The sequence below is a fragment of the Labrus bergylta genome, chromosome 16 (genome assembly GCF_963930695.1).
Source record: "Labrus bergylta chromosome 16, fLabBer1.1, whole genome shotgun sequence".
In the NCBI taxonomy this organism is placed as follows: Eukaryota; Metazoa; Chordata; class Actinopteri; order Labriformes; family Labridae; genus Labrus; species Labrus bergylta.
Window position 1 is genome coordinate 24,569,960 of NC_089210.1, and position 27,935 is coordinate 24,597,894.

Genomic DNA, 27,935 nt, shown 5'->3' on the forward strand with positions numbered 1-27,935 from the left:
AGAGGATTCTTCTTCACATCAGACAGTATAATATGACTGTGTTATTTGTTTACAGGTTCCAAGAAGTTGGCCCCTGTGCCCCCAAAGGTCCCTTACGGCCAGTCTGGTGGGATGTCCGACCAGTCGACAGGTCAGCCGTCACCGGTCAGCCTGTCACCCACACCACCTAGCACCCCTTCCCCTTATGGACTGGCCTGCCCTCCAGGGCAAGTGCCCCCATCCTCCCCCGGGCAGACCCCACTAGGGGCGCCCCACTCGCTTTCGTCCCCACCGTCCTTGACAGGAACGCTCACCAAGTTGCGGCCCGCCCCTAAGCCCAGGCAGAGACCCAGCCTGCCCCCTCCGCAGCCACCCACAGTCCCCGCAGGGTTCACTGGTCAGGCCATGGCCCCAATTCCCCAGCCCCTGGAGCAGGGTCTCCTGGATGGACTGTCTCCCGGGGAGAGCATGTCTACAGGTAAACATCAGCCATTGGCAACAACACCCCCGCCGCCACCACAGGTGGGGCTGCAGCGGCCCTCTCTCAGACTTGCTGTGGCTCTGTCCAATGGAGACGGTGGACGAGTGTAGGACTCTGTAGGACTTGTAGATGTAAAGACACCTTTCCCCTATAGTGACTGCTCCCAAATGAATGTCTGAATGAAAAAAAAAAGTTGCCTTTTAGACACAGATGCCTGAGAATGGAAAAGTGTAAACACTAGCATATTTTTTGCTACTATAGTGAGCAAACCTCCTGACCTATGTATTCATTGCTTGTGTTATGTGATGATGTTTCTGGGTAATGTGTGGAAACATCAGACAAGCATAGCCCGTCCTGCTTGTATGGAAGTTGCCATTAGATTCATCATGTGCTCTCTGTATATCTGTGTTACCCAGACCCTCACTCGGCAGAGGTAGGTCAGAGGCTTACACACCAGTCCAGTATCTCTAAAGGTCCAGCAGGCGTGGACACATAGCCAGACAAACCCCCAGACTCTGTCTGCAGTATGATGTTCTGATGATGAGGTGTTCTGTCATTTTATACCAAGCATTCTGTCACTTTGTTATATTTATCATTCTCTTGTTCCCCCTGCTACTATTGTGCACCTTGCAGCTGTGTGAGGCCAGGGATTCAGTGTGGGCTAAGTGTGAGGGGGACTTTTAGGGTAAGCCAGAACCGTCCCCGCCCCATGCGCTCCATCTCACTGCCTGGCCTCGTGCTGTGGCTGCCTCTGGGGTCTCCTTCAGCCTGTCTCAAACCAACCAACCAGTAGCTCTCAATCAGAACAGTTTCCCTAATTCCTCCTCTTTGCATGATGTTGTAGTCCAAACAATAGTGCATGGCTTAAGGACTTCCCAGAGTGCACCACACTGCGCTCACATTGCAGACGCCGTCGCTTACAAAGGTCCATCCTAAAGCCCCTCTCCCTTTTTTTCGTTGCCCATTCCCAGCCCTATGCCAGCAGACATCCCCCCCTCTACACTCTAACACCCCTGCCACCGGTATCAGGGGGCCACAGGTAACCCCCACTCCTCCTTTTGGCAGGTTCATTGCTTTTTATAACCTCTGCTCCCTCTTACTACACTGCCACGCTCCATCCCATTCCTACACAGGAGTAGTCATCAGTCTCTGCTTGGACCTGCTGCTTTCAGTAAATGCAGCAGCGCATTAGAATACCTTTATTTAGAGGAAATACTGTATCCGGTCCTCATGAGATTTCCATTGTTACTTCAAGCCCACTTGGTGTCTTGGTGCCATTTTTTTTCACAGAGTTCCACACACATCTTGTTGCCTCTGTGTTGGTTTATCTGGCCATTGTTGTAAACGTGTACAGTAATGTGTCATCGTGCAGTCATTTTGACTTGTTATTGTATTTTATCTGACAAAGTATCTGTTATTGTTGTCTCTAAAGACAAAAGAAGAAGCTGTGACTTATTACACTAGTTGCTACCAAGTTTGGTGTGACTATCATCACACTGAAAACATCCCTGTGTAGAATGTGAAGCACATGCAATTTACTGATTACTTCAATCAGAGAAGACATCATATGCCACTTACCATGAGTCCAGACTCAAAACGATTAATATTATTTCTGCTCTCTTCCGTTTTTACACCTCATTTCCATCATCATGTGCCCCCTTCTCCTCCTCCTCCTCCTCTTGCTCATCGTCACCATTCTGCTCATCACACTCACCTCTCCTGCCATGCTCACCATTAGATATCTTCAATTATGAAATCCCCTCCATCAATGTCAATCTGGACAGCCTCATCGATGAGTTCAGCGGTGCCCCTTGCAGGAGGTCCAGGGCAGTGACAGACTCTCCAGAGGGGGATGCTGTGCCTGAGGAGGAGCCCCAGAGCACCACTCTATGACGCTAAAGCATCACAGCTTACCAGCACCCCTATGGCTGCACATACTCTTAACTGTCGCCACCTGCTGGCCCTGATGGAAACACACACTGGCCTCACCAATGCCCACCTGAAACCAGAAGTCCAGCACATCTGCTGCAGGCCGCAAAGAATCTCATCTCTTACAAATGCTCGCTAGAACACAAATGTAATAGAACAAAAAAAAAACACCAAAATGCCATAGTGGAGGAACAGTTGCCTTTAGGAGGAAAGACTGGATTAATAGATGAGTATTACATTTAATGATTTTTTTCCTGCTTTGCTTTGTTCATTTTTGTTGTTTGATGCAGTGGTCTGTATTTCTGTGGGGTTTTTTTTAAACTTTCTTTTGCCTTATTAGAACATGCAATCAAATTGCAATATGATACTCACAAGTTGTACAACTTTTGGTTAGGGAAACTCAGAGTCCGACGTGGTTAGGAGCAAAGCCCATCCTCAGGGCGAAACGGAGAGGCAGAGGGAGAGAGCAGTCTGGTTGTTTTGCTCACAGGGTATTCAAGCTTTGTGCACATTAGGAAAAAAAATGCTGAGCCCTATAGAGACAGGTTTGGCCTGCAGGATGAAACATTTGATGCAGTTTGAATCTTATTACACCCAGTCTTTACTTCTCCTATTCTTTCACATATTTCAACCGTAGTTCTTTATCTGATGTTTACCTTCGTGCAGGTAAACACACTTTAACTCACTTTATACCAGCACAGTATAAGAAGAATGTTACTGTAAATGACCTTTTTTCTTTTTTGGGACATGCATCTCTTAGTCAGTTTTTAAAGATAGCACCATGTCGTGTTTGCATGACGAGCCAATAGGAACTAACCCGCTTCGGATCAAGGGCCTCAGAGTGGCAGCGTTTTGATTTTTGTGTGAGTGTTTTCTGCTGTTGTTGTCCTTGGAGAGTAAATTTAGACCACCCCATGTGCTGTTACAGTTTGATGACGATGGATGGATGACTACACTGCCTTTAGGTTTGTATGATTCTCTCTTAACCTTGTTTTCAAGTGCTTCAGGTTCAGCAACCTTTTGATCCCTTGTGTAAATACAAAGACTGTACATAAATTGATGTATATAAATCTGAGAGGAAATCTATATGTAAAGTGCATATCTGGAGAATATATAATAATAATAATATATGTGCTGATATTTATCATGTGTAGAAAAATGTAATGATTCAAAATTTGATGTTATTTTTGGTCTCCGCACACAGTGAACAAGTTTACTGTAGACTCATAATGTTTCACTTGAACACCAGGTAACAACGATGCTGCAGCACAAATGCAGAATGTTTCCTTCTGCTAGACATCAATTGTAGTCTTTAATAATTCTGTCTCCTGAGCTTTGACTTCAAACATGCTAGGGCGCTAACGGGTTGCAAACCAACCAGCCTATATTTCCTTTGTTTCCTTATAGTCCTTAATTTGAACGATCCTGTATAAATGATGAGATCACTTTGAGCACTGTTGGACCTTTTGAATTATTCATATTGAGGATCAATGCAGTCCTATATTATTCTAGGAGAGACTACAGCGAGTCGAATAAATATCTGCTCGCACAATTAGAGAGGCAAAGTGTAAAAAATAATAATAAATCTGACACTTCTAAAGTGGATAACTGTGGTGTCATTTCTGGTGTTGTTATTCTCACCACAGACGATGAATCGAATGAATCAGAGGTTAACAAATTCAGTCGAATAACAGATGCTGCAGTGTCACTTTTTTTAAGTTCCATACAAAAAGCGTCTCGGGACAATAAAATGTGTCAATTAAAGTGCAATTACAGTGTTTACTGATCCACCTCAATCCAAAAAAAAAAGTGGTCAAAGTCACCCCTCCCCAAAAAACCTACAGAAAAACAAGCCATCCATTTTTATCGCAAAGACCTTTTCTTTAAGTTTATTTAACCTGTGAGGTTACGAGTGACAACATAAACTCTGGGTTCTCTCCAAAAGTGGTCTACAGTACAGTATGCATCAGTGTGTGTTCTAAATGGACTCTGTTTATGAAGATTTTGGTGATGTTGATTCTTATATTGATAGTCGTGGTGATTATGCTGTATGAAAACAATTGCAAGTGCCCTCACACTGGTTGTCATTTTGGAACTATAGACATGATTAATGTGTACTAGAGGTTTTATTTTCCTTGCTGGATCCATACATTTATACGAGGGGGTTCGGGGTCTCTCTCTCTCTCTCTCTCTCTCTCTCTCTCTCTCTCTACAGTATGTGTGCAGACTGAATGTGACTCACTCCGATTTCAACTGTAGGCTACCTGATTTTTTAATAATGTGCAGGGCAAATGAGCACTTGTGTTTGGATGAAGGTTAATTAGGGCCTGTCGGCATGTGTTGTTATCAGTGCAGGGCAGTGTTACTGTAATGCTTTTGTGCATCATATCTGGAACTTACAGTAAGCATGCATTCATATTCATTATAGATGTGATAATTCTGCTGCTGAAAGGAACAAAAAAAGCATCTGTAACCTCCCCTGAAACACAAGTCATGATTTTAATCTCATACCTAATTTCAGCCTGTTAATGAACTCACGTTGATTTTAAAGAGCATATTCATGGGAGCCACCTTTTTGCACCAAATGGTGCATTGTTACATAGTTTGATCAAGCTTTTTATGTACTGCATAGACCTACTTTTCCTATGTCACCTCACCGCCAATATTAGGGTCTGACTTAAAGCTCAATTTGTTTACATTTTGAGGGGTTGGGGGTTCTAAACGAGAGAAATAAAAAAAGGTAAATCTGAAAATGTGTCATGCATGCGCTTAGATAGTCTTTTTGATAATCCACGTTTTGTGTCAATCACTGTCTTTTTAGGGATTGTATGAGGGGTGAAACGCAAAGACGGACTAAAGAGAATGTGGATCAGGGTGAATGGTCCCCGGTGTGGTTTTGAGCAATACGGTAGAGGAGTAGATGTTGCCTGTGGATGTACTGCCTCCTTCTGCTTTCACTACTAGTGTACAAAACGAAACCTGCCGCTTGTCGAGCCCACCATGCCCCCCGCCCCCCCCCCCCCCCCTCCCTCCCTCCCTCCCTCCTCTGCTTAGCATATCAAGTGGAACACAGTGTGTACTGTGAAGCCTACCTGCAATCCTTATCAGAATGTCAGAAATAAATATATATATTAAACTCTACATTTGTAATAATCTCACCTGGTTCATGTGGATTATTGTGTGTAACTTTTTTTCTGGGAAAGATATTTGAAATCAAAGGAATACTTGAGTTTTTTTTACTTTCTACTTTTCTACATTTTGAAAATAAAATTTATTTGAATATCTGCTCCACAGCTACACCATTACATTATTACATTAAAGTTTAAGAATGGCTACTTTTTGAAACTATTATTGTGCATTTTATAAAAACATTAGAAGAAGATAACATACTGTACTTGATTAATCCCAGAAGGCACTTTTTTTCTTCTTTTTTTTCACTTTGTGATTGAACAAGCTCCACACACAGGCCAGGAATAAAAATACATGCACGTATACGATCCTGTGGACATGCAATGATGGAGAGATGTCAAAGTGAGGAGGCTGCAGACCTTGCTCAGGGGCAATACCAGGAAGTGAACTGGCACCTTCCCATAAACCAGTTTGGTCTCTACCTGGACTTGAACTGATCAGTCCCAAACCCACAGATAGAGCTACTGCCTCTTCATTTAGTAGGCTTGTGACCTCTTAGATCATTTATTTCTGGACTTGTTTAGGATGTCTTCACTTTGATTATTAGCAGTTCTACTAAAACAGTATGTCCCCCTCTAAACTTGTTCTTGCAGGAAATCATTTCAAACAGGTTTTAAATCCAAACTTGTAAAAGTACTGTATCTGGAGAAAAAAAAAGATTAATAGGAAAACAAATGTGTGTATTTGTTTTTTTCTGTACCTTTTCCATTTATCCCATCAAAACTTTTGAGTGGACATCTTGATATGAGAAAGTAGTTGAATCTACGTCACATCAACAACTACAACAGTGAAAATGCAGCTCATATGTTGATTCATCAATACTGTAAACCAACAATATACATTATATGAGTGTATAATGTTAAATCATTCTACAGCAGAACCACCAGTACTTTTACTTTGATACTAAGTCAATTTTAAGATAAAACTTTTTAACTTTGAGGACTTACAAAATAGTTGTATAAATAGAGGAGACATGAGTGTCTGTATTTGAAAGTGAACAGTCAGAGTTTCTCTTCTACTTCTCCCAGTGGATGAATCCTGCCATGGCTATCTTACCGGTGGAAAAACACAACAAATTGCTTGTGTTATTTGATTTTTAGTTCTGACATTTTGCTTTGAAATTAGTGACTTGTACTAATTTTACAGTTACATAGTCCATTTTGATCAACCTACTGACAGTCAAGCCTCCATCAAGAATATGATTTAAAACATCTGATTCATCAAATAATACATGAATGAAAATTACAGTCATCCTCCTCCCACACTCAGGGAAACCAGGTATGACTTTAAAAAGCAGAAGCCTCTTAAAGTGTGTAACCTGTAGGACAGGCCGAGCAGGATGGATGAAGGCTTGACACAGGAGGAAACTGTAGGAGTGAACCCGTTTGTCCAGATGGTGGTGATACTGCGAATGCTCTGTCTGAAAACCAGCCTGGGTTGCATAATGCTGGTCCCCTCTTTTCTGTCTCAATCTGGACTCTTGAAGAGCCACGTGGTAACTTGATGCTACAGTCTGTCAGTGTATCTCCTTACAGCCATCAGCCAGACACAGCTCATCTCTGCTTCTTCAGAACGGCTGCATCAATTATTTCTCACTGACAGTTTTAAAGGTGGCTCTGTTTACACCGTCTTTACACCACACAGTCACGCGTTGTATAGGATGATACTGAGGGTCTAATACAATTATCTGCTCTTTGTTTAACTCTGTTTGGAAAGTTGTGTTTGTGAAGTTTTTAAATGGAAATTATGATCATTTCAATTTTAAAGCTCCAGTTAGGAAACAGACTTAGTTTAGATGCCTCTCTATGAGACACAAAAGCTCATTTAATTCTTGGCATAAATATTTCTGTATTGTTATTCCTAGAAACTGGGTAGGTGTCAAACAAAGTTATTTACATCACTCTGCAGAGACAGACTTTTTTAAACATTTTTCGACAGCAAAGATTATCATTGAACGATACATTCTACAAAGCAGGGGAGACTTTTGTTAAAAAGTACAGCTTACTGTAAAACTTCAAATAAAAGCCCAAACCAATTTACTGGAGCTTTGAATATAAATCTGATGTTGTGATGTGAGAAGGAGAGTCTGTCAACATGCCATCCCAACAGCTTGAACTGGATCTTTATTATCATACTTAGCTCACTGAAACTGAGCTCACGACCTGCTGCCAAAACAGTATAGCCTATGGGCAATAACAGACAGAGAGACCACTCAAGCTGTTTGTTCTTTAGTTGGACAGTTTTTGTCTTTAAAAGTTGCTTGGAAACTGGTATCTAACAACAGGGTAACACAACAATACATGAGATACTTTTACGTGCAGTGGGATTGAGCTGAATGGATTTATTGCATTTTTTTTCATTGACTTAAATTACAACTTAAATACAAAGTCTGCCCTTTTAATGTTTAAAATCCTTTAGAGACATTTTTGAAATTGTTCACAATTTTGGACATGTTTTCATCTGATAAAACAGGTCGAACATGTCACTGACAGGAATGCAAAACAGAAGAGTATGTCAGGCTTCTTCCACTGTTGCCTGGTGACGCTCATAAATGTCATAGGCATGTCTATTCACTTCCTGACTTTACCTTTAAATCAGATAAGGGAATACTAATGTAATCATACAGCCTGCCAGACAAGCGAGCCCAAATGTACTTTTTTATTTACTATTCTTTAAACTGCACCAAACATGTTTTGTACGTCAGGACAAACAAACTGCTCCAAACATTTATTGCAAAAGTTCTTGATGAAGTTTTTCCTTGGATCACAAGATGTTTTCCATAAATGTCAATGATTCCATTTTTAACACTTCATAATCCAAACATCCATATCACTGGGCTATGCCAACAAAATCCAGGGTAAGGTTGCTGCTACAAGTGCGAGTATAGTAAAGGCTGACAATAAAACAAACAGGCACCGTGCAGTTGTGCAAATCCTGCGTCTTCTCCTGCGCTGCTGCTGAACCACAGTCATTACAACGCTGTGCGCATCTTCCTCAATCATGGGTCGCCCTTGAGCGCTGATGATAAAGATCTGAGACGCTTTATGGCTGGGTCTGATCAGCCTTTGTCGACGGACTCGCTCAGACACCCACCTGAGGCAGGGTGCCACCCAGGTAAACCCCCTGGGCAAAGTGTTCTCGGAGGCGCGCCGTGCGCTCTGGAGCTGTCCAAGCGGCAGAGGGAGAGGTACCTTCAACGTCTGCCCTTCATCTGGATCCTTGTCCGGCGCGAGGGACAGCAGCGCTTCCTTCTGTTTCTTGATGAATGTGAGATGTCGGCATATAGGACAAGCAATTGTGTCTCTGATTTTTCCATCACTGTTGATGCTGACCAACGTTTTGACCAGACAGTCGTGGCAGAAAACATGCCCGCAGCTCAGAGTCCTCTCAGCACCCGACAGGCCCTCATAACACACTGGACACTCTTGTGCGTCTTCCTGGCTATCGTCCTGGTAAAATGCCATGGAAGGAAAAACAACCACTGTGGCACGAGAGTTGAGTAGATTCCGTGGTAAACGAATGTGCGAATTCCTTTCAAGGTCTTGTCCTCTCAGCTCATGACTCTCTCTTTACTTTACGCTTTGGGTGGAGGCGAGAGCTGCGCCTTGTAAAACAGGGCCTGCCACCTGGAGCTGCAGTGACTTGACTGATTGGGTCCCCTGGAGGTGTTATTGGCAGTTCAAGTTGCCCAACTGGTTCACGTTCTTTTTCCTTAAATTGTGTTATATGTCCTTATAGTTAATTCCATAACAATTATCCTACATTCTTTTAATTGATGATTTTATTTAAAAACTTTGTTTATCTACTGTAGTCATGGAATTTCTAGATTCAGGCTAGCATGTCTATTTGACTTTAAGGGTTGTACTGTATAGCCTTTTTGTGAAATAACTTAAGAAAAATTATTCTGTGACTTTCATTTTTTTTAAGTAGCAATTATATTTTATCTTAAAATTATTAAATGTACAGCGTAGGCCTTTTTTTTTTTCTTTTTTTTTTTTTAGGTTAGGCCTATTTATTGGATTTTGGTACAACTTCAAATAAGCCCCTAGGCAAAAGCCCTCCTTGTTTTGGTCGGTTTCCAGACTTACAAAGACATGGTGGCTCAATAACATTAGAAAATAAATTATAAATATATATATATACTTTAAATATAATTCAATATAATAAACTATTTATTGTGGATATTACGGTCGTATTATGTTGGTGTTCAGTGACCCACTGTCGTGGTTTATTGTGTAGCAATAATATGCCACCTTGTGGTCATTGTAGGGACAGCTGTATAGCCACATAACTATAGAATGACCGACCAAATAAAGAAGGTGCGGCTCATTCTACTACATCTGTTTCTGTAGCAGCCCTGCCCTTTTCTGACGCAAGCGTGCATGACGTCAGCGCGTACGTCTGAGTCAGGATTTACGTCTGTTCCGGGAGACGCGTTGGCAATTTCCTAAACACAGGTCTGTCACTTCAGTATCATCCGAGGCCGGGGCAGGGTAGAGGTGTGTGCGTGTTTGTTGGATGTAATACCGACTGGGAGAGGACTTGCTGATACAGAAGACACTGGAACATCGATTTGACATGAGCAGGTACCGAAATTAACAGTAAAAAATGCTTTGTGGTGGGTTTAGTGTTTGGTGTGTTAGCTACCGTGTTCAGCCTCGGTTTCTTTATATCACTGCTCGAGAGGTGTTTCGCTTCTATGTCTACTTTAAATGCCATTTACTCTCTCCTACCTCTCATACTCGGTATTCTCTGTTGTCGCTGTAGGCTATCACAAAACGGGTACAGCTAAGCTTCTCATTTACTGTCTGTCAAAGCCATAGACTGTAAATTTTAAGGTCAAACCTCGCAGTATCATATATCCAGACGTTTACAAGAGAAGAGGGGAGTCCTCATTTAGATGACAGCATGCCACTTCATGAATAGGACCACATACAGTAAATGTGAGCCTGCTCACTTGTAGGCCTCTTTAAAAATAATTTGCGTGAATTGGATAATGTTGTCTGTAAATGACCGATGATTGGCCGGACAATAATTGTAATAGCCTGTAAATTTAAACTAAATCGTGATGATAACTGTTTAACAGTGTCATTGCTTTTTGACCTATAGGATTTGGCTTTATTCCTGCTTTTTATTCGCAACCTATGATGGTTCAGGAGACCATATACCACCACACCTGATAAAGCTTTAGGTCTTAATGTTGTTAACATGACAGCAAATCCATGCAGCTACAAAAAAAGATAAGCATTTGGGAAACCCTCCTCATCCCTTCCAGTGGCCTCCATTTACAAATGTGACTAGGCTACATCAATGTCTACGCTTTAACTCTTAGTAAGCACCCGGTCATCTGCAAGAAAAGAGGAAGTAGAGAGGAGAGTGTGTGAACAGACTCTCTCTTTATTCCCCTCCCGTGTCTACTATTAAGAGAAAGATGAGTGCAGCGATATGACCACCTTAGGTCCTGTCAGTCTGGGTGTTGTTACAACAGACAAATAGATCCAGGGGTCAAACTGACACTGCCCCAAAGGATGCTGAAATTAGAGATAACAGGAACTGTCATAACCTGACCTGTTACGTGATTCAGGGGATTTGCATGTAGGGGTAGACTATGTCTATTTTACCAGTTTTCTTAAACATAGCTATGGCTTTTATTGAGGAAGTGATTATATGTGTAAGATTTTTCATCTGAATCACCATGGAAACAGTTTCCTGTCACCCATGCCTTTTGTAGACCCACATAGATCGATAGACATTCACAGGATCCCATTCAAGCCATTCAGCATCATACAGAAAGAGATCTGTTGTGTTTTTCTATAGTTCACCTGGATATTTAGAGTCTCTCCTTTGTCATTCAATACAACAAACATGTTATGTCACCAGCAGCTCAGGAACATTTTCCTTTCTCCACCCATTCTGTATTTGGGTCTCCAGTTTCCTTCGTGATTTTCAGAGTAGCACACTGACATGTGGTGGGTAAATTGTTGATGACGCTACCTCAAAGGAATGTTTGAAGGGAAGAGCAGGCGGTCCAGATTCTGAGTCCGAACCAGCTTCTTCTTGGAAAATACTATTTGCCCATAAGGCCAAACATTATGTTCAAAACATTTTGAAGGCTTTACTGACATATGCTAAGCTAATACTCCTTGACCTTCCCTCAAGCTGAGGGGTATCCTCCTGTGCTACATATTCTGGTTGTTTGACCTGTCTGCAGGAAATCCTGATAATCTCTGTGGGGATTATGAATATTCCTGGAGCCACAGCAAAGGGGAGTGTCGGTCGCAGTGGCTGTATCCCCTCCACCCACACAGAACACACACAGTTTGGCTCTTTCCAGATGTGCTTAATCATCTTCTGAAACCTGCCATGCTGGTCCCCATAGATCACAGAGTGACGCAGAGTTTATTAGCTGACCAGAAAAGAGGAACAAGCGTCTTGTAAAGTGTTAATACAGCAAACAGGAAGGAAGATGAAACACTCGCTCAAACACATGTTTACAATTGAGAACTATAGGCAAAAACCGGCAGCTTTGATGGGCTTGATGGTTTGCCAAATGTATTAAGACAGGGAGCTGTTAATGAAGTAGTTATGTGGATATCCCATCATTGAGCTGGAGGGATACAAACTGATTGTACAGGAAGCACTGGACACATAAAAAGATGTCATGATGACCACTCAGTCTTCTGACACATCGGTTCTTTAGTCAGTGTTTAATGAGTAACTACAGATCACATGACCTCAGCAGAATGACACAGTCGGACATTTTGGCATTGTTTGGACTTAAAAAAAAAAAAAAAAAGAGATCTGTTCGATTATCTTCTTGGTAAAGAATGAGGGGAATGTGACATCGTGCATTCCCTGATTGTTTAGCTTTAAGATAACAAGGGAATGCACTGAACCTGATTGTACATGCCAGAGGATGCAAATAGTTTGTACCAAGTCATTTGCAGGTTTGTCCTACTTTCAACTATTTTAATTTTTGTATTGCAGGTATCTTATATCAAATGATTTGCATTAAAATGTCTTCAAGTGGGTCGCTGATTAACCTTGCAGTTAGGTTGCGCAACCCATATACAGAGGCTTTAGTTCTCCAAGTAGGGGATGGACTCGGACCCCCAGCCTCTTTCTTGCATGCCATTCCCCATCCCCGCTCTTGTACCAAAGTATTCCACCCTATCCAGGTCCTATCTGTGAGAATATAAGCAGACAAACTCCAAAGCCCCTAAATAAAGAAATACAAAAAATCCTATAATATCTAGAACTACTACATTCTTGAGTGTTGTCAATCTGTAATTTCATTCAAGGTCACAACTGTTGCTTTGGTCACCTGGTTCTGGAAAAAATTTACAAAACGCTAGCTGACAAGTCTCAGAGTGGCAAAGAATGTCAGCAACCAGTTTGAGTGATCTGAGTGATGTTAAGCTTTATCATTATAGTTACATTACAAAATAAAGGAGTTTATTTCAGGAAAACATATAAAGCATGAGCTTTTCTTTGAACAGTATTTCTGTCTGGGTTTTCGTTTGCAATGGTGGTTGTTTATGTTGATTAGACGCATGGGATCATGGGAGTTGTTGTGTTCATAATTGAATCATTTATTTATTTTTTGATTGAGAGCAACCTTTTCAGCTAACGGGCTAATAAATATGTCCCTCTGTAATCCTCAGGTTGCCCTGATATGGACAAAGAGATGATTCCCAAATTTTCAACAAAGGACGAGGAGGTTGACTACTGGAAGTCCCAAGCCCTCAAATATAAGAAAAGGTAAACCGTGTGATTTCTCTCTGCTGTGTTTAACATCTTGTCGTGATCAGTTATGACATACTGGATACATTTACCTGAACAAAACATGTTCTGCTGTTTGCTCAGCTTTCCAAACATGGAGAGACTACAACCGTTTGTTTACTAAACTTAGATTATGTAACAATATGTCAATTTGTATTTTGTGAACTGTCTTTCAAAAGATGTTGAACCAAATATGAGATGGCAGCACTCCTCATGATCAAAAAAAATAAGAAAATGCTTCAAACTTGAGTCAAGTGTAGGCAGACTTTGTTTGAAAAGCTGCACTCTCTCACTCTTATGTAAAAGGCAAATGCTAATTTGCTGAATGTGTGGTTATATCTGTAATCAGGACAAATTTAAATACACAATCATTTCCCTCCAGACTTTTTTTGTATTGGTCTCAGTCGTACGTTTCAGCACAGAAAGCCTGTGTTTAAGGAAGCCTTATAGGGTTAATGACCAGACAAGCTTTTTTAATCAGTGCCCACAAAGGTTGGGGTTTTTGCTCCAGAGGAAATGATTCAATCTTTGGCTCCTTCAGCAGAGACCGTGGCCTACTGTATGTTGTAATAGAAAGCAGTTGAGCATGTGTGTCTTTCTTTATATTTGTGGATTTGGGGGAACGTTACACTCTGTACAGAGAGGGTTAAAGTCCTGGTGGTTTTCTGAGAAATTCCTGCTGTGGGTACTAGGGGGAAAAACTTCCACCCATGGAAAAAACAACACCAAGTATTCAGTTCACCATGGCCTGTCTCACACATGTTTTTAAGATCTGTTTTCACAGGATCACTTCTACAGAGGCAGCATGCACCGTTGATTAGTTACCTTTTGAAAAGTTCTCTCCATGATGTAATATGTTCAAACTTTAGGTTGTGTTGACACTGGGCTACTTGGACATCACACAGTTTATGATTTTCAAAAAAAAGAACACACTTATTTACAAGAGGTTCACCAATTGTGAAAATTAGGGCTGATACTGATGTGTCGATTAACATTGTAGCCAATTACCGATTCTGATACTGATGTTTTTTTCATGTCTGTCATGTTTGACCATTTAAAAAAATTAGACTTTGTGTAACGGGTGATTTCTTCTGCCAAATAAAAAAAAAAAAAATTCTGTATCAGCAGTTTGGTATAGTAGCTAGATTGATACAAGCTTAAATCGATGCGACACAGCAGATTCACATCGGCTACACACATTGCTGCATCCCACATCATATGTTGATGTTTGCCAACGGGGCAGATATCAGCCTGAAGCAAAGTTCAAACAATACATCGATGCATCCATAAAATCCATGTGCATTCACACATTTGCTGTAAATTTTCACACACTGGGTGTTATTCATTGTAGTTCTACATCCCACATACAGAATACTGTTGGTTGTTTAAACCATGAAAAAGTATGAACGAAGTATGGACTGTCAAACAGGGAAATTATAGGGCCTAGCAGTGTGCTGATGAAGCAGCCGCTGTGGTGTTGGTATGTATGGAACGACCCCGAGACAACAACTGATTCATGGATTCCACAGTCACTATGAGGCCATTATCCCAGTGCGAGTCAGCTGATCTCAGAACAGGGTTCACCACAGTGTCATCGTGAGTGTGAAAACTCTTGACAGGCAAGAAAAAGATTAACTTCAGTTTGGTTGAAACAGATTACCTCCAAGTATTTCCTCTTCATATTCCACATTTAAACGTTAACCTGTACTACATTATGAGTTATTGTGTGTTTTTGGATTTCATTCATGGGGATGGCCCTGACCAGCTCACAAACACACATCCTGTTTTCTGCCCAGTGTCCTCATCCTGTTTCTGAACCCTCTCCTTGCACCTTTGACCTTTAGCCTCTCCCACAGCTGAGGAAGCCACTATGGCAGCAGGGCTGTTTTTACTACTGAGCTACTTCTTAACCCCCTACTGTCACAGTACAGCTGTCTCTTTAGAGCTGTATATTTAGAGTGTTTAACCCGACAATGCTGAGCCGTGCACTGTTTCCTGTTTGGAAGAGGCAGGAATGAAGGTTAAAAATGTCCAAATATCTGACAGACTTTTTATGCAGGTTTATTTCTGGCCATTGGAGATAGAGCTGCTGGAACATACCACCTGAACCCGGCTCATCTTACAGGACAAAAGCCAGTGGGTTTTCTAGAGCTCATGCCCATGAGGGGTCATTCAGCCAGGCAGCTTTACACAATTGAATGGCCGACAGTGAACAGGCTGGATGGTAAATGGCAGTAATTGTTAATGTGTCTTTTTTTGTGTACCATGCAGTTGCCATGATGCCCAAGAGGAGCTGCAGGAGTTTCAGGAGGGGAGCCGAGAACTGGAGGCAGAGTTGGAAGCACAGCTTGGCCAGACTGAACACCGCCTTCGAGACCTTCAAAGTGAAAACGAGAGACTGAAGATCGAGGTGTCAAACCTCAAGGTACCTGATGACCTGTGTAGCTTGTTTTTGATTGAGCTCACTTTTATGGTCACAACAATAAACTCATTTGCAAGTTACTTAAGAGGTTATTGGATTTATGTTGGATCCTGAGTGACAAGGTTCAATGTGTTACTTGCATGTTGGTCTCAATAAAGTACGCTTTTATGTAATCCTGCATCACTCCTTAAATGGCTGTCAGGATTAAGAGCAAGAGAAAAGAAAACTACTAGGACAGGTCTGGTCTTTAATCCCTATAAGCATGGATGGTACTCAGGTGATCAAATTCCTATGTTTACATGCTGCATAATTACTTCAGCCTCTCTACACAAAGCACAAAAGTATTGTGAATGAACTCCTGGGCAAACATGTTAGAGTGCTAAATATGATCTGTGTGTGTAACGAACCGGAGAAATCATGAATCATGCATTGTGCCACTGCGGCCACAGCACAGACACGCAGGCCTGCAACAGATTGCACTGTGAGTGAGTGAACAGAGTGGCTATTTGAAAGTGAAATAATGTGATAGAACATCTTTATGTCCTGTCTTATGATTCACCAGGTAATAAAAACAACAATAGGGAAACTCAAGACTATTGTAAAGTGTATGAAATGGTACTTCAAAACAACATGACTCAGCAAAAAGATCTTCAACGTGGAAGGTCCATTTGATGTCCTTGTTTTTCTTTTTCTACACACATGCACTCACTCTAATGCTCTTTATTCTTCTTCCCTTGTTTTCCCTCTCTATCAGGAGAAGCTGGAGCACCATTATTCCCAGAGTTATAAGCAGATTTCTATGCTGGAGGATGACCTAGGCCAGACGCGCAGCATCAAGGAGCAGCTTCACAAATATGTCCGAGAGCTTGAGCAGGCCAATGACGACCTGGAGAGAGCCAAAAGGTCAGACAGTCCGGACTGTCTCATTACTCTGCATTTTCACTTTACTCGTTAAGATTTACTCGTTTTTTTTAAATTGAGGAAGTGAAGTAAACAAGCCACATCAAGGCTTTACGAGGGGAGGTGTTTAATGCTTTAACTTTTTCTACTGTAACATCCATAAAATGTTTGACAGTCATGTTGGTCACCCTCTATATACAGGGCGACAATAGTGTCTCTCGAGGACTTTGAGGGACGTTTAAACCAGGCCATTGAGAGAAATGCCTTCCTGGAGAGTGAGCTGGATGAGAAGGAGTCTCTCCTGGTGTCCGTGCAGCGGCTGAAAGACGAAGCAAGAGGTAAAGGCGATGCACAGAAGAATGAATTCTGCCCTTTTGGAGTCATTATGCCACCTGTTTAAGGATTAATGGAGGATCATTCAGTGAATTGAACTCTTTTCTTCTGCAGACCTGCGACAGGAACTGGCAGTACGGGAGCGGACTACAGACAGGATGTCAGCACCCAGCTCACCTACTTTAGACATCGACCAGATTGATTCTGCAGTACAGGCTTCTTTATCTCTCCCAGCTACACCTGTAGGAAAGAACATAGAGCAGTCTTTTATCACCTCAAAAGGTCAGGACTAACTAATCTTACTCCTTGTTTTTTTTGTACGTGTGAAATGGAAAGTTCCCTTAAATATAAACTGTATATTGTTTTGTGTGCTTTGTGCAGCGTTGACCAATGGCTGTGGCAACTCATCCCTCACTCCGTCTGCTCGAATCTCAGCTCTTAATATTGTTGGGGATCTCCTGAGGAAAGTTGGGGTAGGTATCATTCCCATCATATATGGTGTTGTGTAAGTTCTCTGTTTGCATGATCGGGCTGAGATAGAAATCTGTGCTCCATACTTATAAATAGGTTGCAGAGCACAGAAGAACAGTGTGTCCTCAGCCACAGGACAAACAGAGAGATGTTTCTGATGAGGCGAAATACAAATTGTGTTTTTTTTGTTGTTGTTTTTTCTAGGCGTTGGAGTCGAAGCTCGCTGCCTGTAGAAACTTTGCCAAAGACCAGGCTGCGAGGAAAAATTACTCGAAAGACAACAGCACACTCATCAACAGCAACGCCACCAAGTTCTCTCACTCTCTACATACGACCTACTTCGACAAGACGTGAGCGTTTTGACTCCTTCACTTAGTACTCGTCTCAATTACATGATAATTATTGCATTAAAGCCGTTTTTTTCTTCATATTTTCTAATATTGTACACCTCCTTCTGGCAACTGCAGGACTGTTAACGGATTGGACCCCAGCTCTTTGACCTCCATGGCAGCAACCAGAGCCGTGCCCCCGCCAGGCATGCTGCCTCTGAGTGTGTGAGGCTGTCCCCTAACCACATTAACCTCCACCAAATACAACGTGGGAACAGAGAGGACACTTGAAAGACCATTACATTGTGTGTGTATGTGAGTGTGTGTGTGTGTGTGTGTGTGTGTGTGTGTGAGAGAGAAAGTAAGAAAGTGTTTGAAAGGAAGACGTGTGTGTGTGTGTGTGTGTGTGTTTGCCTGGTTGGGATTGTGCATTTTTCTGAACGTGATGTGTGAAAGAGAGGTTTGACTTTACCATGACCTTGCCTCCAGGTTGCAGCTCTAAATGCATCTGTGAGTAGGTGCACAGACGTGTGTGTGCACATATGTTCCTACCACATGCTTGCATGTGCCTAAAGCTGTACTGTACTGTGCTTGTATGAATGTCACTGCAAATGCGATGCTCTCTAGATGTCAACTCTGAATTGGCTCCTTTATATTCTTAGTTCCACTGTTCATCTGAAAAACTTCTCTCCTGACAAAAGGTCTGTTACTGACCACAGCTTCCGTATCAACCTTCCTTTCCTCCTCTGTTTTCTCTTAAATTGCACAGCTAAGCTTAATTCAATTCAGAATGTATTATATTTAAAAAGGGATGTGTGTTAACTAATTTATCTTTCACAGTTTGCTTTAAAATGCAATATTTCTATTTGCTCTTTTTCTTGCATGTTTGCATATGTAATGTGGGGTTGGGGAGGTCGAGTGGGACCCCATATTCTTGACTGAAGTGAATGTTGATCGTTCAAAGCCATGTAGCCATAGTGCAGTTGCTCCTTTTGTTACTGGCTACTTGCTTACATTATTTTTTTTTTGAAGTAGCCTCTTTGTTTAAGCTTAGAAATATCAGCTGGTTCTGTCCTCTGGGTTAAACCTGCACTTAAACTAACTGATCCCACAGGTGGGATGTGGACATCTGTTGACTTTTTGAGGGAACGGTTTTGCCTTTTTTTTTTATTGTTTAATGTATACTTTTTTTTATCTTGTGGCTGGCTCATTTACCTCATTCTGATGTTGTTAAAGTTAGCTGTAGTGCATTTTTATTTTATTTAACCAGGTTGGTCCCATTGAGATCAATAACCTCTTTTTCCAAGGGAGACCTTTTAATATTAGCAGGTCAATTTGGATACTCAAGCAGAAGTAAACTGACTCCAGGTTCCTTTTTATAGGAAGATCTTTCCACTTTGGCAATTGTACACAAGTACATGGTCAACTGTGGCCTCTATATCAAACAGCACATTGGCTTACCATCTGTGGTGTGTGTTTTCACTTGACTATTTGTTTAAACAGGTTGGATATAGAAAATGCATTCACTCAACATCAGATAATTTGATTGTCAATTGAAGTCAATATTACCCTCCAAAATGCCCCTTCTCATAGATCTGTGTGTCACTATCTTGAAGCATAAATTGAATCATTTTAGTTTTCCTGTTAATCTGATAATATAAGATGTCATTTTTGGGCACTTGATAAGCCTGTTACTAAGGCTTGTTTTACAACAAGTGTACATAGCTTGTAAGGATGGTCATTTGTACATAGTGAAATTTGGAATTGAGGTCCTATTTATTTCAGATTCTGTATGGCATGTTCAGACAATTACATGGTTTAAGCCATTGTATTATAGTATTCAAATGTTTGTCAAAGTTGTTTAAGTAAATAAAGATTGAGATTACAAATGTGTTGAGGAGTTTGGGTCATACATTGTAATGAGAACATTGTAGTTTTTCAGTCACTTGTGGCCTCATTGGGGAATGGAGTTGCTCTTTATTGTGCAATGTCAAGACTGCCAAAATTTAAAATGTAAGTTAATTGGAAAACTAAGATTGTTTTCTTTGTTTAGATTGTGTCAGTAATAAACCACCAACCATGATGTAAAATCTGCTTTAATATAAACATTAAAAGATTCAAAGTTATAAGGTCAGAATGTAAGTTACAAACATGACAGTCCAACAGTTTTTTAAATATTTCATTTCATGGTCTAAAGGAAAGTATTCAGTCTGTATGGGTTTACATTACAGCTCTGCAAGTCCACCACGTTCAACCAAATTAAAGGCCTAGTTTCTTCTCCATTTTCTCCTTCAATACATTCTTCTTGATCTGGAATAACAGAAAGTCGCAGCTGTTTTATTTTGTTTTAAACATCCATAATACCATCACAATAGTATTGTACCTTTCCAGAGGCTGTCAGAGGGTAGCTGTCCACAAAGAAAACGTAGTGTGGGATCTTGAAGTGAGCGATCTAAGGGGGAGAAAACAAACGCACGGGGTTAAAAAAAAACAAAAAAAAACTGTACAGCCTTCATCTGAGTGTTGGGCTTTTGGCAGTTTTGTTCATCATCTCTTACTTGGCCTTTGCAGAATGCTCTTATCTCCTCTGCAGTGGAAGTATGGCCCTCCTTCAGTCTGATGCAGGCACACACCTGCTCGCCTAGCCTTTCATCTTTCACTCCAACCACCTGCAAAACAGACAGACAAGCAGAACAACCGCACACAACTCCGCTTTACTGCCCTGGAAAGAACACCTACAATTTTGAGAGACAAAAAAAAAGGATGACTTTGCTGAAAATACAAAGTCTGCAATGGCTTATATTTTTGCTGCCCTCCAGTGGTTTTCAGTCTCACCTGCACCTCCATTACTTTTGGATGAGTGAAAAGAAATTGTTCTATTTCAGCTGGGTAGATGTTCTCCCCTCCTCGGATGATCAGATCCTTCATACGGCCTTCGATGCGGCAGTACCCAAGACTGTTCAGACTGGCTGTGTCACTGTGTGGTAGAAAATCAAACATAATATGCATACCCTAAACCCCACTTGTATATCTGTTCACATGTGCATTTTCTGATAAAAACAGTAAACTGTGTTATGCAGAACATTTCTCAATTCTGTTGCTTTTTTGTGTCCAATAAATGACCCCCTCTTCTTCTGCATCCCTTGTGGCCCAACATATGTCAACATTTATTGCATGCCAATTCAGACCAAATGGTGGGCTTGTATATGTAAGTAATTGATTTCAAGTAATTCAAAAAGCTAGCGATACACATGAGAAAAAGTTAGACTTACAATCATATTGAAAAAATAGATTTAGATATGTGACATTACTAGCTAGAAACGTTGTAGTTGTGGAGGTTACTAAGCAACAGAAATGTTGCTTAGTAATGATTGGGTAAGGGCGGGAACAGTTGGTGATGCAAACAGGAAATTCTCAGTAGATTGGATGGGATTTCAGGTTAGCCTGCGGTCTATGCAGGCTACAAAGGCTGGGTCCTTGGTAGGATGCATCCTTTGAAGGATTCTATTTTAAATTGGGACCCAGTTTAAATGTTTAAGTTGTTAAATTCAGAATCAGAGGACAAAGAAGAAGCCCTGCCATCTCAGTATTATTTACTGCAACTGGTTTCTGGATGGTATGTCAAAAGATTTTTTGCTATCCATATGATTGTTAGCAGTTAGCATACACTCTAATTCGAGATGCGGCTATCCATCTCAAAACTATCACTACAATGCTTAACGATGGCTATGTAGTGTTAGCTAGTGCTGGATTTACAGAACACAACTTCCTCAGCCAGTGATTTGGTAGGCCAACCAAAGATGATCAATGGCCCACAATAAACTAGACAACCGTGTTAGATTCTCAAAATCTACGCTAGATATAAATAGCAAATATGTGGCTATTCAGGCTAATTGGTTCCTTAAGTTACCAGCATAATTTAAAAATAAATATCTACCAATACAAACCTCATCAGATACATCAAATCAGAAAAATAAAATAAAAGACAAACTCAATGAACTTGTACCTAAAGTAATTTCTGATACTTTTGATTTTAATGGCAGGCGTAGCTTACTAGTTTTGATTTGACCTTTATTTACAAAGCCAGTAGTCTAAAGGGTTTGTGATATAGTTTCTTACCCAGTCCTGTACCAGCGAGCTTGGCAGATGGCTTCACTGGTTTTCTGGGGCTCATCCCAGTATCCCAACATCACACAGCTGCCTCTGACCAGCAGCTCTCCTGAGGCCCCCACAGGGACTATTTCCCCGGTATTTGGGTCCACCACTTTAGCCTACAGCAAAGACATTTAGGCAGAAGTATCAGTGTCGTTAAAGTTATGTGTTGATTAAGGATTGTGCAAATTCGACAAACCTCTGTGTGGCTCATTATGCATCCAACAGTATCTGTCTTCAGCTCGTCATTGTCATGTGGGAATCCCAGAAATGTAATCGGGCTATTCTCAGTGGTTCCATATCCTATCTATTAAAAATGATGTACAAAAGGTCCTTAGAAGCTGATGAGTCTCTATTAGTGTAAGAATTGTACAGTTTTACTTAAAAAGGTATAGGAAACATAGCTACCTGCTTACCGTTATCTCTTTCATGTTCATGTCTGCTCTCAGTTTTCTCACAACCTCAGAAGGGCATGGAGAACCTGCCATAATACCTACAACACAAGAACATGTAGATAATGGTATCTTAAAATCACACCGAGAGTAGTTCAAAACGTTCTCTTCTTCAAATCTCTTACCAGCTTCAACTGAAGACATATCATACTTATGTATAACTTGTTGGCTCAGCATGTCAGTGAACATTGTAGGAGTACCATAGACGAAATTGCACCTTGAGTGGAAAAAAAATGGAACTGAAATAGATTAGAGTGTAAAATGATGTCTTTGAAAATCTTTTGTCTAAAGAGATGAGTGTCATACTTTTCGCTCTGTATGGCAGCCAGGTTGGCTTGACTGTTGTACCCAGCTGAAGGAAAGACCAGAGTGACACCATGCACCACCATACACATCCCTCCCAACACAGAGCCGAAGCAGTGGTACATGGGTACAGGCACACATACTCGTACCTGAGGCTGATGGACAGATGGAAAATAATAAGATTACTACCTTTCAATGTTCGCGTAGGCGTAAAATCAAATGATAAAAATGGACTTACTCTCCATCCATAACCCACTCTGAGGCCGATAAAGTAGGCATTGTTGACAATATTGTGGTGGGAAAGAGCTGCTCCTTTTGGACTGCCAGTAGTCCCCTGGAAATAAACACCACTTCTTAATTATTGTTACATTATACTGACACAATCCAAGTGAGAGAACAAGCGTGTCAGTGCAAAAGGTGAAGCTTACCGATGTGAACTGAATGTTGATGGGGTCATCGAAGGACAGCTTTCTCTGCAGATCCATAAGCTCGCTGTGGTGCCGACTTTCCCCCGCTTGCATGACGTCCTCTACGTGGAGCATCCCTGGCTGTCTGCTGTCTGTCACAATCACCATACGCAAGTCTGGAACCCTGGCAGACCCAAGACAACAACCAAATAAACTACCACCCTCCTAATGTTTGGGGTGCCGTATGTTTATTTGGAGGGTTCCAAAAAATATGCATGGACCGATTATCATGAAGCTTGGTGGAAGGGTTTACAATGGACCAAAGAACCAATCAAATCTGGACGAAACAAATGTTTAACTGACGGCAGCTCTGTTAATAGCAGATCTAAACAAATATAGACTTTTAAGTATTGCATTGAAATTCCATTTTCTTTAAACTTGATAGAAGGATTGTACTGGACATTTCTGGACTGGATGTGGATCTGACTCACAAACAAGCAATTAATAATGGATCTGTCTAATATATCCACACATTGTGTTTGCAGGCTACAGATTTACATCTATTAGGAGATTGGACTATTGGCCTCAGCCAAGAATCACACTCTCTGCGTGCCTTTCCGATAATGGATTGTGTAATGTACACAGTCTTTTTCTACCAATGAATCAAGAAAGCATACTTTAAATCTGATATTTGATATTAAATCTGTCATACCTGGAGCTTTTGATCATGCTTGCTGGCATATTGTCGATTTCGGGGCAGAGCTCCCTCAGCATCTCACAGAAGTTTTGTGTTTTAAAGTGAGAAGGGCAGACCACAGCTTTACACTGGACCTGTGAAGAACATTCACTTCTGTCAAAATTATGCGCTCACACAAATGTGTGTAGGGATTGTTTTGTGATAAAAACTATTTTCAGTTGTATGTAGATAAAGGTATAGGTAAATAGAGTTTTATAAGTGGCTGATTTCCTGCAAAAGTCATACCTTCTTTAGTGTGAACTCCACTTCCTTCACCTGATAGGCTGGATTCAGGGAAACCTGCACATATAACAGTTTGAAGACAACAGTTAATCCAACACAGTATTTTCTGTATACCATATCACATTGTACAGTATACCTTAACACAGATGACCTAGTTAGCATCCATCAACATATACATCATATCTCCACAGGGCCCCTGAAAGGGTTCAATGTGCAGCTAACTGACCCTCGACAGCAGAGTATTTGGTAACACAGGACAGAGGCTTATGTCATCTACTGAAGTCCAGCTCAAGAACTGTCGGTCAAATCACAAGGCTACATTGTAAATGCAATAGTTTAAACTGACCAGTATAATTCCAGCTTTCGCTGTAGCAAACTGGAACACAATCCACTCATATGAGTTGGGTCCCCAAATTCCCAGTCGGTCACCTTTCGTCATGCCCAGAGCAAGCAGACCTGCAGCCATCGTGTCTACCTGCAACAATAAATGTCACAATTGGCTCTCGCTAATTAAATCAGTGGGTTTATCATTCAAAAAGGAAAATACATTGGAATCAAGTTAATAGTTGCATAGGGATTATTATGCAGTAAGGCTAAAAACACAAAGACTTGGGCTCACATCTTGCTGAAACTGATAAAAGGTTTTCCGTATGCCATCCTGCAGGAAGACCACAGCTTCACGATCGGGCCAGCGTTGGACCGCCCAATCCAGACCCTGGCTTACAGTTAGGGAGAGTAGTGAGGCAGAGGAGGTACCGTGGACATAGCTGGTGGTCATAGAGGGTATGTGAGGAGGACTGTCCACATGGAGAGACCTGGGATAGAAAACAAGATTCAGGAAAAAGTTCATTGGTCAAGCAAATTAATGGACTAGACTTTGATTTAGGTAACTCATTATATTACGATTACAATGGGAATGTGCCCTTATAATGAACTATTCCACTGTTTTACAGAATACATAAGGTATTTTTAACAGACAACCTTGTTTTAGGATAGGATAGGATAGTACTTTATTGATCCCCAGAGGGGAAATTCGGGCGTTGCAGCAGAAAAGACAAGTAAGCTCAAAATACAAAATACACATTAAACAGAATAGATTAGATAGCTTAATGAATAAGAGATAGAAAACCTACACTATGGCATAAATTAAGACTCAGTGTCGGTCTTAACATCCGCTAAAAATCCAAGCATGAGGTGACTAATGCCAACCTAAAATGCCAGTACACTGTTAAACGAAACAGTCAAATGGCAAACTTCGAGCTCAGGCCACTGACTAACAATATAAAATGGGGAATGTGGGTGATCTCCAAGTATGTCCCTTACCTTGAGTGGGCAACGTCAGTGGACATATAAAACCAGTGAATATCCCTTTTGGTGGTTCCAGGCCATTACCTGGATGATCAGTGACGACCAAAAATGACGAGGGGTCAGGCCAACTTGTGTACATTTACTGATGAATCAAGTAAGTCAAGATACTTAAATAGGCCATTACTTGACTTCCAACAGAATCTGTTGGTAAATGACACAGAGAAAACCTCTGGACTTCCACTGAGAAACATCGTAATAGGAGAATGTTTGTCTTACTGGTCAGTTTATGGCCCGCAATGGAAAGTACAAGATTGTTAAAGTTGTTGACAAAATATGTTTCCCTGTGGCAAACTCTGGAAACTAATTGATGAATAGGGTTAGTTGAGAATAGAGGTTCCAACTGGCTGTTATGGGGCATCAAGTGAAGACCAGGATCAAATGTTCTCCCACTGGCTCCGCCTTCTCTGTCCTCCTTTGAACAACCCTCTTAAGGGAACGGAGACCCCACAGCAGGGTGCAGGTGACAGGGTTACTGGATGAGTTCTAGCCAAAACAGGCTTCTCTGTTTGGGTTGTGGTGGACATGTATGTAACTTATTTGCAGGGCATAAGCATTGGAATGGGGGTGAAACGTATGGGGTGTCCTCTCAGAGTACTTAGCTTTTCATTAGTGGGAAAGGATCTTCCGTTTGTTTTATATTGAATGCCTAATGATGAACAGAATTAATCATAAATAAATGTTCAGATATGTTATGAACTGGGTGTGCACCGTGGCATCAGAATCAGTTAGTAAATGACATGGACATTAGATGTTTGGCCAGTCCTCCCTCTGTTATCTTCTGCAGGATTAGACAAGAAAAGACGTTCAGCAGGCTTCCATCTGGACACCTTGTTCTGACAAGGAGTCGATAAATAACATTGTGAAAATATTCTACAAGGCCATCTTCTGCACCTCTACTTACCACAAGAATTAATACATAACTTGCATTCAAACCCAATTGACAGCAACTAAGCAACTATCTTGGGGTCCGACCTGCTCTTAATATTGACATTGGCTCCACTTTGACTTGATTTGGCTTCACAAACTTTGCAATTGACACTGAATGGAACAAGTCAATAATTAACATTTAATTTATTCAGTCATCTGCTTTTTCAATCAATTTGAATCAAAGTCAACCATAAGACTGTTATTAATCTTTGTTAGGTGGGGGTTGTTTCTGTAGTAAATGTTCAATGATGAAATCATGACACAGACTGTGGATCGTCTTAGGATTTATAAAGTGCGGACCATCGCTGACCCATGCTGACAATCATCTGACAATCGCTGGCAAAGTATTCATCCACACAGTGTTGCTAATATTCTGCTAGAAGGTCCAGCCTACCAATTCCTTTGCATCTGACTTCCCGTTTGACTTCCAATAGGCTAGAAAGAAGACATTAGCTTGACTCGTAAATGTCAGACATATACATTTCTTCAGTCTCAGAGTCACATTTCCTTTTCAGCTCACAACATACACATTGGCTCCAATCCAAATATAACTCTGCTGCTATGAGGCCTCTTACACATACAGTATGTATTACAGCTTCACAAACCTAAAAGAAGAATTACTCTGAGATGTTTGACACAATTCAAAGATATATCCACAAAATTATCAAGATGAATAAATTCATGAAAATATGTAGCCTACTAACAATCATCAAAGGTAAAGTGAAGTCTGGTCTAAGGTCAAGGCAGGTCCCAAGTCATGTGACTCCTTAAACTGGAAGCTGTTGTTCACCATTCTTGTAAATCAATGTATGAATAGGATACAAGATCAGAATAATCCAGCTCACACTTAAAGGTTGACTTAAAGTTGAATGCATGATTAAACATTGGAGTAAATGAGTTTCACATTCTGGCTTCCTCAGGTTTGCTCTGCGCTCCATTACTCTGATCTTGAAGGCTATTTGTTCCTTCTCTAGCTGCACCCTCCTGGATGAGTAGCACAGCTGTGCACAGGGCACCGAGCGATCTTTAAAGTATGTAGCCTACATGAAGAACAGGGAATACAGTTTTAGATGTTCTTTTGTTTTTTTCAGGTTATTTAACATAACTGTAGGATAACTTTTTTTCTCAATCACTGACCACATGGACATTAGACATACCACAGAGATCTGTTTCACCAACTTAAAAAAATGAGTTATTTTACCTATTACATCCACTGCAGACTTTAAAGAAAAATCCTACACTTTGTCTGGTACACTATGTTCCTATTTCAAACCCTAAAAAAGAACCACATGTACTAACCTGCACCAGCGGAGTAAACTTGAGCTCCATAGTTTCAAAGTCTTGCTTTGTTTAAATGCATCGACAGATCCGAGGCTGAGAGCGCAGGACCTTAGCAGTGAGGAAGATTTCAAGGCTGTCATTTTCCTCAAGTCTTACAGAGTCAGTCTGTTCCAGAAATACAGAGATTGGTGTGTATTTTTCTGACTGGTTGAAAGCGGCTCTTGGTCCCGCCTGCCTACACATGCCTTCAC

The 27,935-nt window shown here is 41.1% G+C and overlaps 4 protein-coding genes across 11 annotated transcripts in view; 2 read left to right on the forward strand and 2 right to left on the reverse strand.

Moving 5' to 3' along the window:
* The window catches only part of arhgap44a (Rho GTPase activating protein 44a), a 31,725-nt gene extending 26,178 nt beyond the window's left edge, over positions 1 to 5,547 (forward strand). For 3 of the 6 annotated variants that reach the window (XM_020655389.2, XM_020655388.2, XM_020655393.3), the window contains 2 exons: positions 56 to 457; positions 2,199 to 5,547. In XM_020655389.2, coding sequence (XP_020511045.1) covers positions 56 to 457; positions 2,199 to 2,353 — 557 coding nt within the window. In that variant the 3' untranslated portion in view covers positions 2,354 to 5,547. Of the gene's footprint in view, positions 1 to 55; positions 458 to 1,093; positions 1,146 to 2,198 lie in introns of all 6 variants that reach the window. The other 3 variants (XM_020655392.2, XM_020655390.2, XM_020655391.2) reach the window with 3 other exon arrangements.
* Positions 5,548 to 7,425: 1,878 nt separating this feature from the next.
* LOC110000191 (RING finger protein 222) lies at positions 7,426 to 9,760 on the reverse strand. Its single transcript, XM_065964459.1, has one exon. It carries the CDS (start codon positions 9,040 to 9,042, stop codon positions 8,416 to 8,418), a length of 627 nt encoding a protein of 208 aa, XP_065820531.1. The 5' UTR covers positions 9,043 to 9,760; the 3' UTR covers positions 7,426 to 8,415.
* A 245-nt stretch (positions 9,761 to 10,005) lies between these two features.
* On the forward strand, positions 10,006 to 19,708 carry ndel1b (nudE neurodevelopment protein 1-like 1b). Its single transcript, XM_020655386.3, has 9 exons — positions 10,006 to 10,164; positions 13,243 to 13,339; positions 15,632 to 15,785; positions 16,537 to 16,685; positions 16,884 to 17,020; positions 17,130 to 17,297; positions 17,397 to 17,488; positions 17,691 to 17,836; positions 17,954 to 19,708. Exons 2-9 carry the CDS (start codon positions 13,254 to 13,256, stop codon positions 18,042 to 18,044), a joined length of 1,023 nt encoding a protein of 340 aa, XP_020511042.1. The 5' UTR covers positions 10,006 to 10,164; positions 13,243 to 13,253; the 3' UTR covers positions 18,045 to 19,708.
* A 185-nt stretch (positions 19,709 to 19,893) lies between these two features.
* LOC110000193 (medium-chain acyl-CoA ligase ACSF2, mitochondrial) lies at positions 19,894 to 27,932 on the reverse strand. 3 transcript variants are annotated; one of them, XM_065964458.1, is made up of 16 exons: positions 27,703 to 27,932; positions 24,728 to 24,923; positions 24,455 to 24,583; positions 24,112 to 24,165; positions 23,842 to 23,960; positions 23,151 to 23,313; positions 22,961 to 23,056; positions 22,726 to 22,877; positions 22,545 to 22,636; positions 22,384 to 22,460; positions 22,167 to 22,274; positions 21,935 to 22,086; positions 20,651 to 20,792; positions 20,374 to 20,484; positions 20,199 to 20,267; positions 19,894 to 20,147 (listed from the first exon to the last, which is right to left on the reverse strand). In XM_065964458.1, the coding sequence occupies exons 1-16, from the start codon at positions 27,822 to 27,824 to the stop codon at positions 20,007 to 20,009; spliced, it is 1,923 nt and encodes a 640-aa protein (XP_065820530.1). In that variant the 5' UTR covers positions 27,825 to 27,932; the 3' UTR covers positions 19,894 to 20,006. The 3 variants fall into 3 exon arrangements, 2 of the variants coding, with proteins under 2 accessions (XP_065820530.1, XP_020511039.2); XM_020655383.3 differs by having other exon boundaries at positions 19,894 to 20,125; positions 27,703 to 27,930; XR_010668849.1 differs by lacking the exon at positions 19,894 to 20,147 and having other exon boundaries at positions 20,230 to 20,267; positions 20,374 to 20,550; positions 27,703 to 27,931.
* Positions 27,933 to 27,935: the final 3 nt, after the last annotated feature.

What these genes read in the sequence shown, in the direction of transcription:
- ndel1b (XM_020655386.3), top strand. Translation starts at nt 13,254, where the DNA reads ATGGACAAAGAGATGATTCCCAAATTTTCAACAAAGGACGAGGAGGTT. An exon ending in GTCTTTTATCACCTCAAAAG is followed by an intron (nt 17,298 to 17,396) that starts GTCAGGACTAAC and finishes TGCTTTGTGCAG; the next exon opens with CGTTGACCAATGGCTGTGGC. An exon ending in ACGACCTACTTCGACAAGAC is followed by an intron (nt 17,837 to 17,953) that starts GTGAGCGTTTTG and finishes TGGCAACTGCAG; the next exon opens with GACTGTTAACGGATTGGACC.
- LOC110000191 (XM_065964459.1), bottom strand. Translation starts at nt 9,042, where the DNA reads ATGGCATTTTACCAGGACGATAGCCAGGAAGACGCACAAGAGTGTCCA.
- LOC110000193 (XM_065964458.1), bottom strand. Translation starts at nt 27,824, where the DNA reads ATGACAGCCTTGAAATCTTCCTCACTGCTAAGGTCCTGCGCTCTCAGC. An exon ending in AGCATGATCAAAAGCTCCAG is followed by an intron (nt 23,314 to 23,841) that starts GTATGACAGATT and finishes TGGGTCTGCCAG; the next exon opens with GGTTCCAGACTTGCGTATGG. An exon ending in GCATAATGAGCCACACAGAG is followed by an intron (nt 22,087 to 22,166) that starts GTTTGTCGAATT and finishes TCTTTGCTGTAG; the next exon opens with GCTAAAGTGGTGGACCCAAA.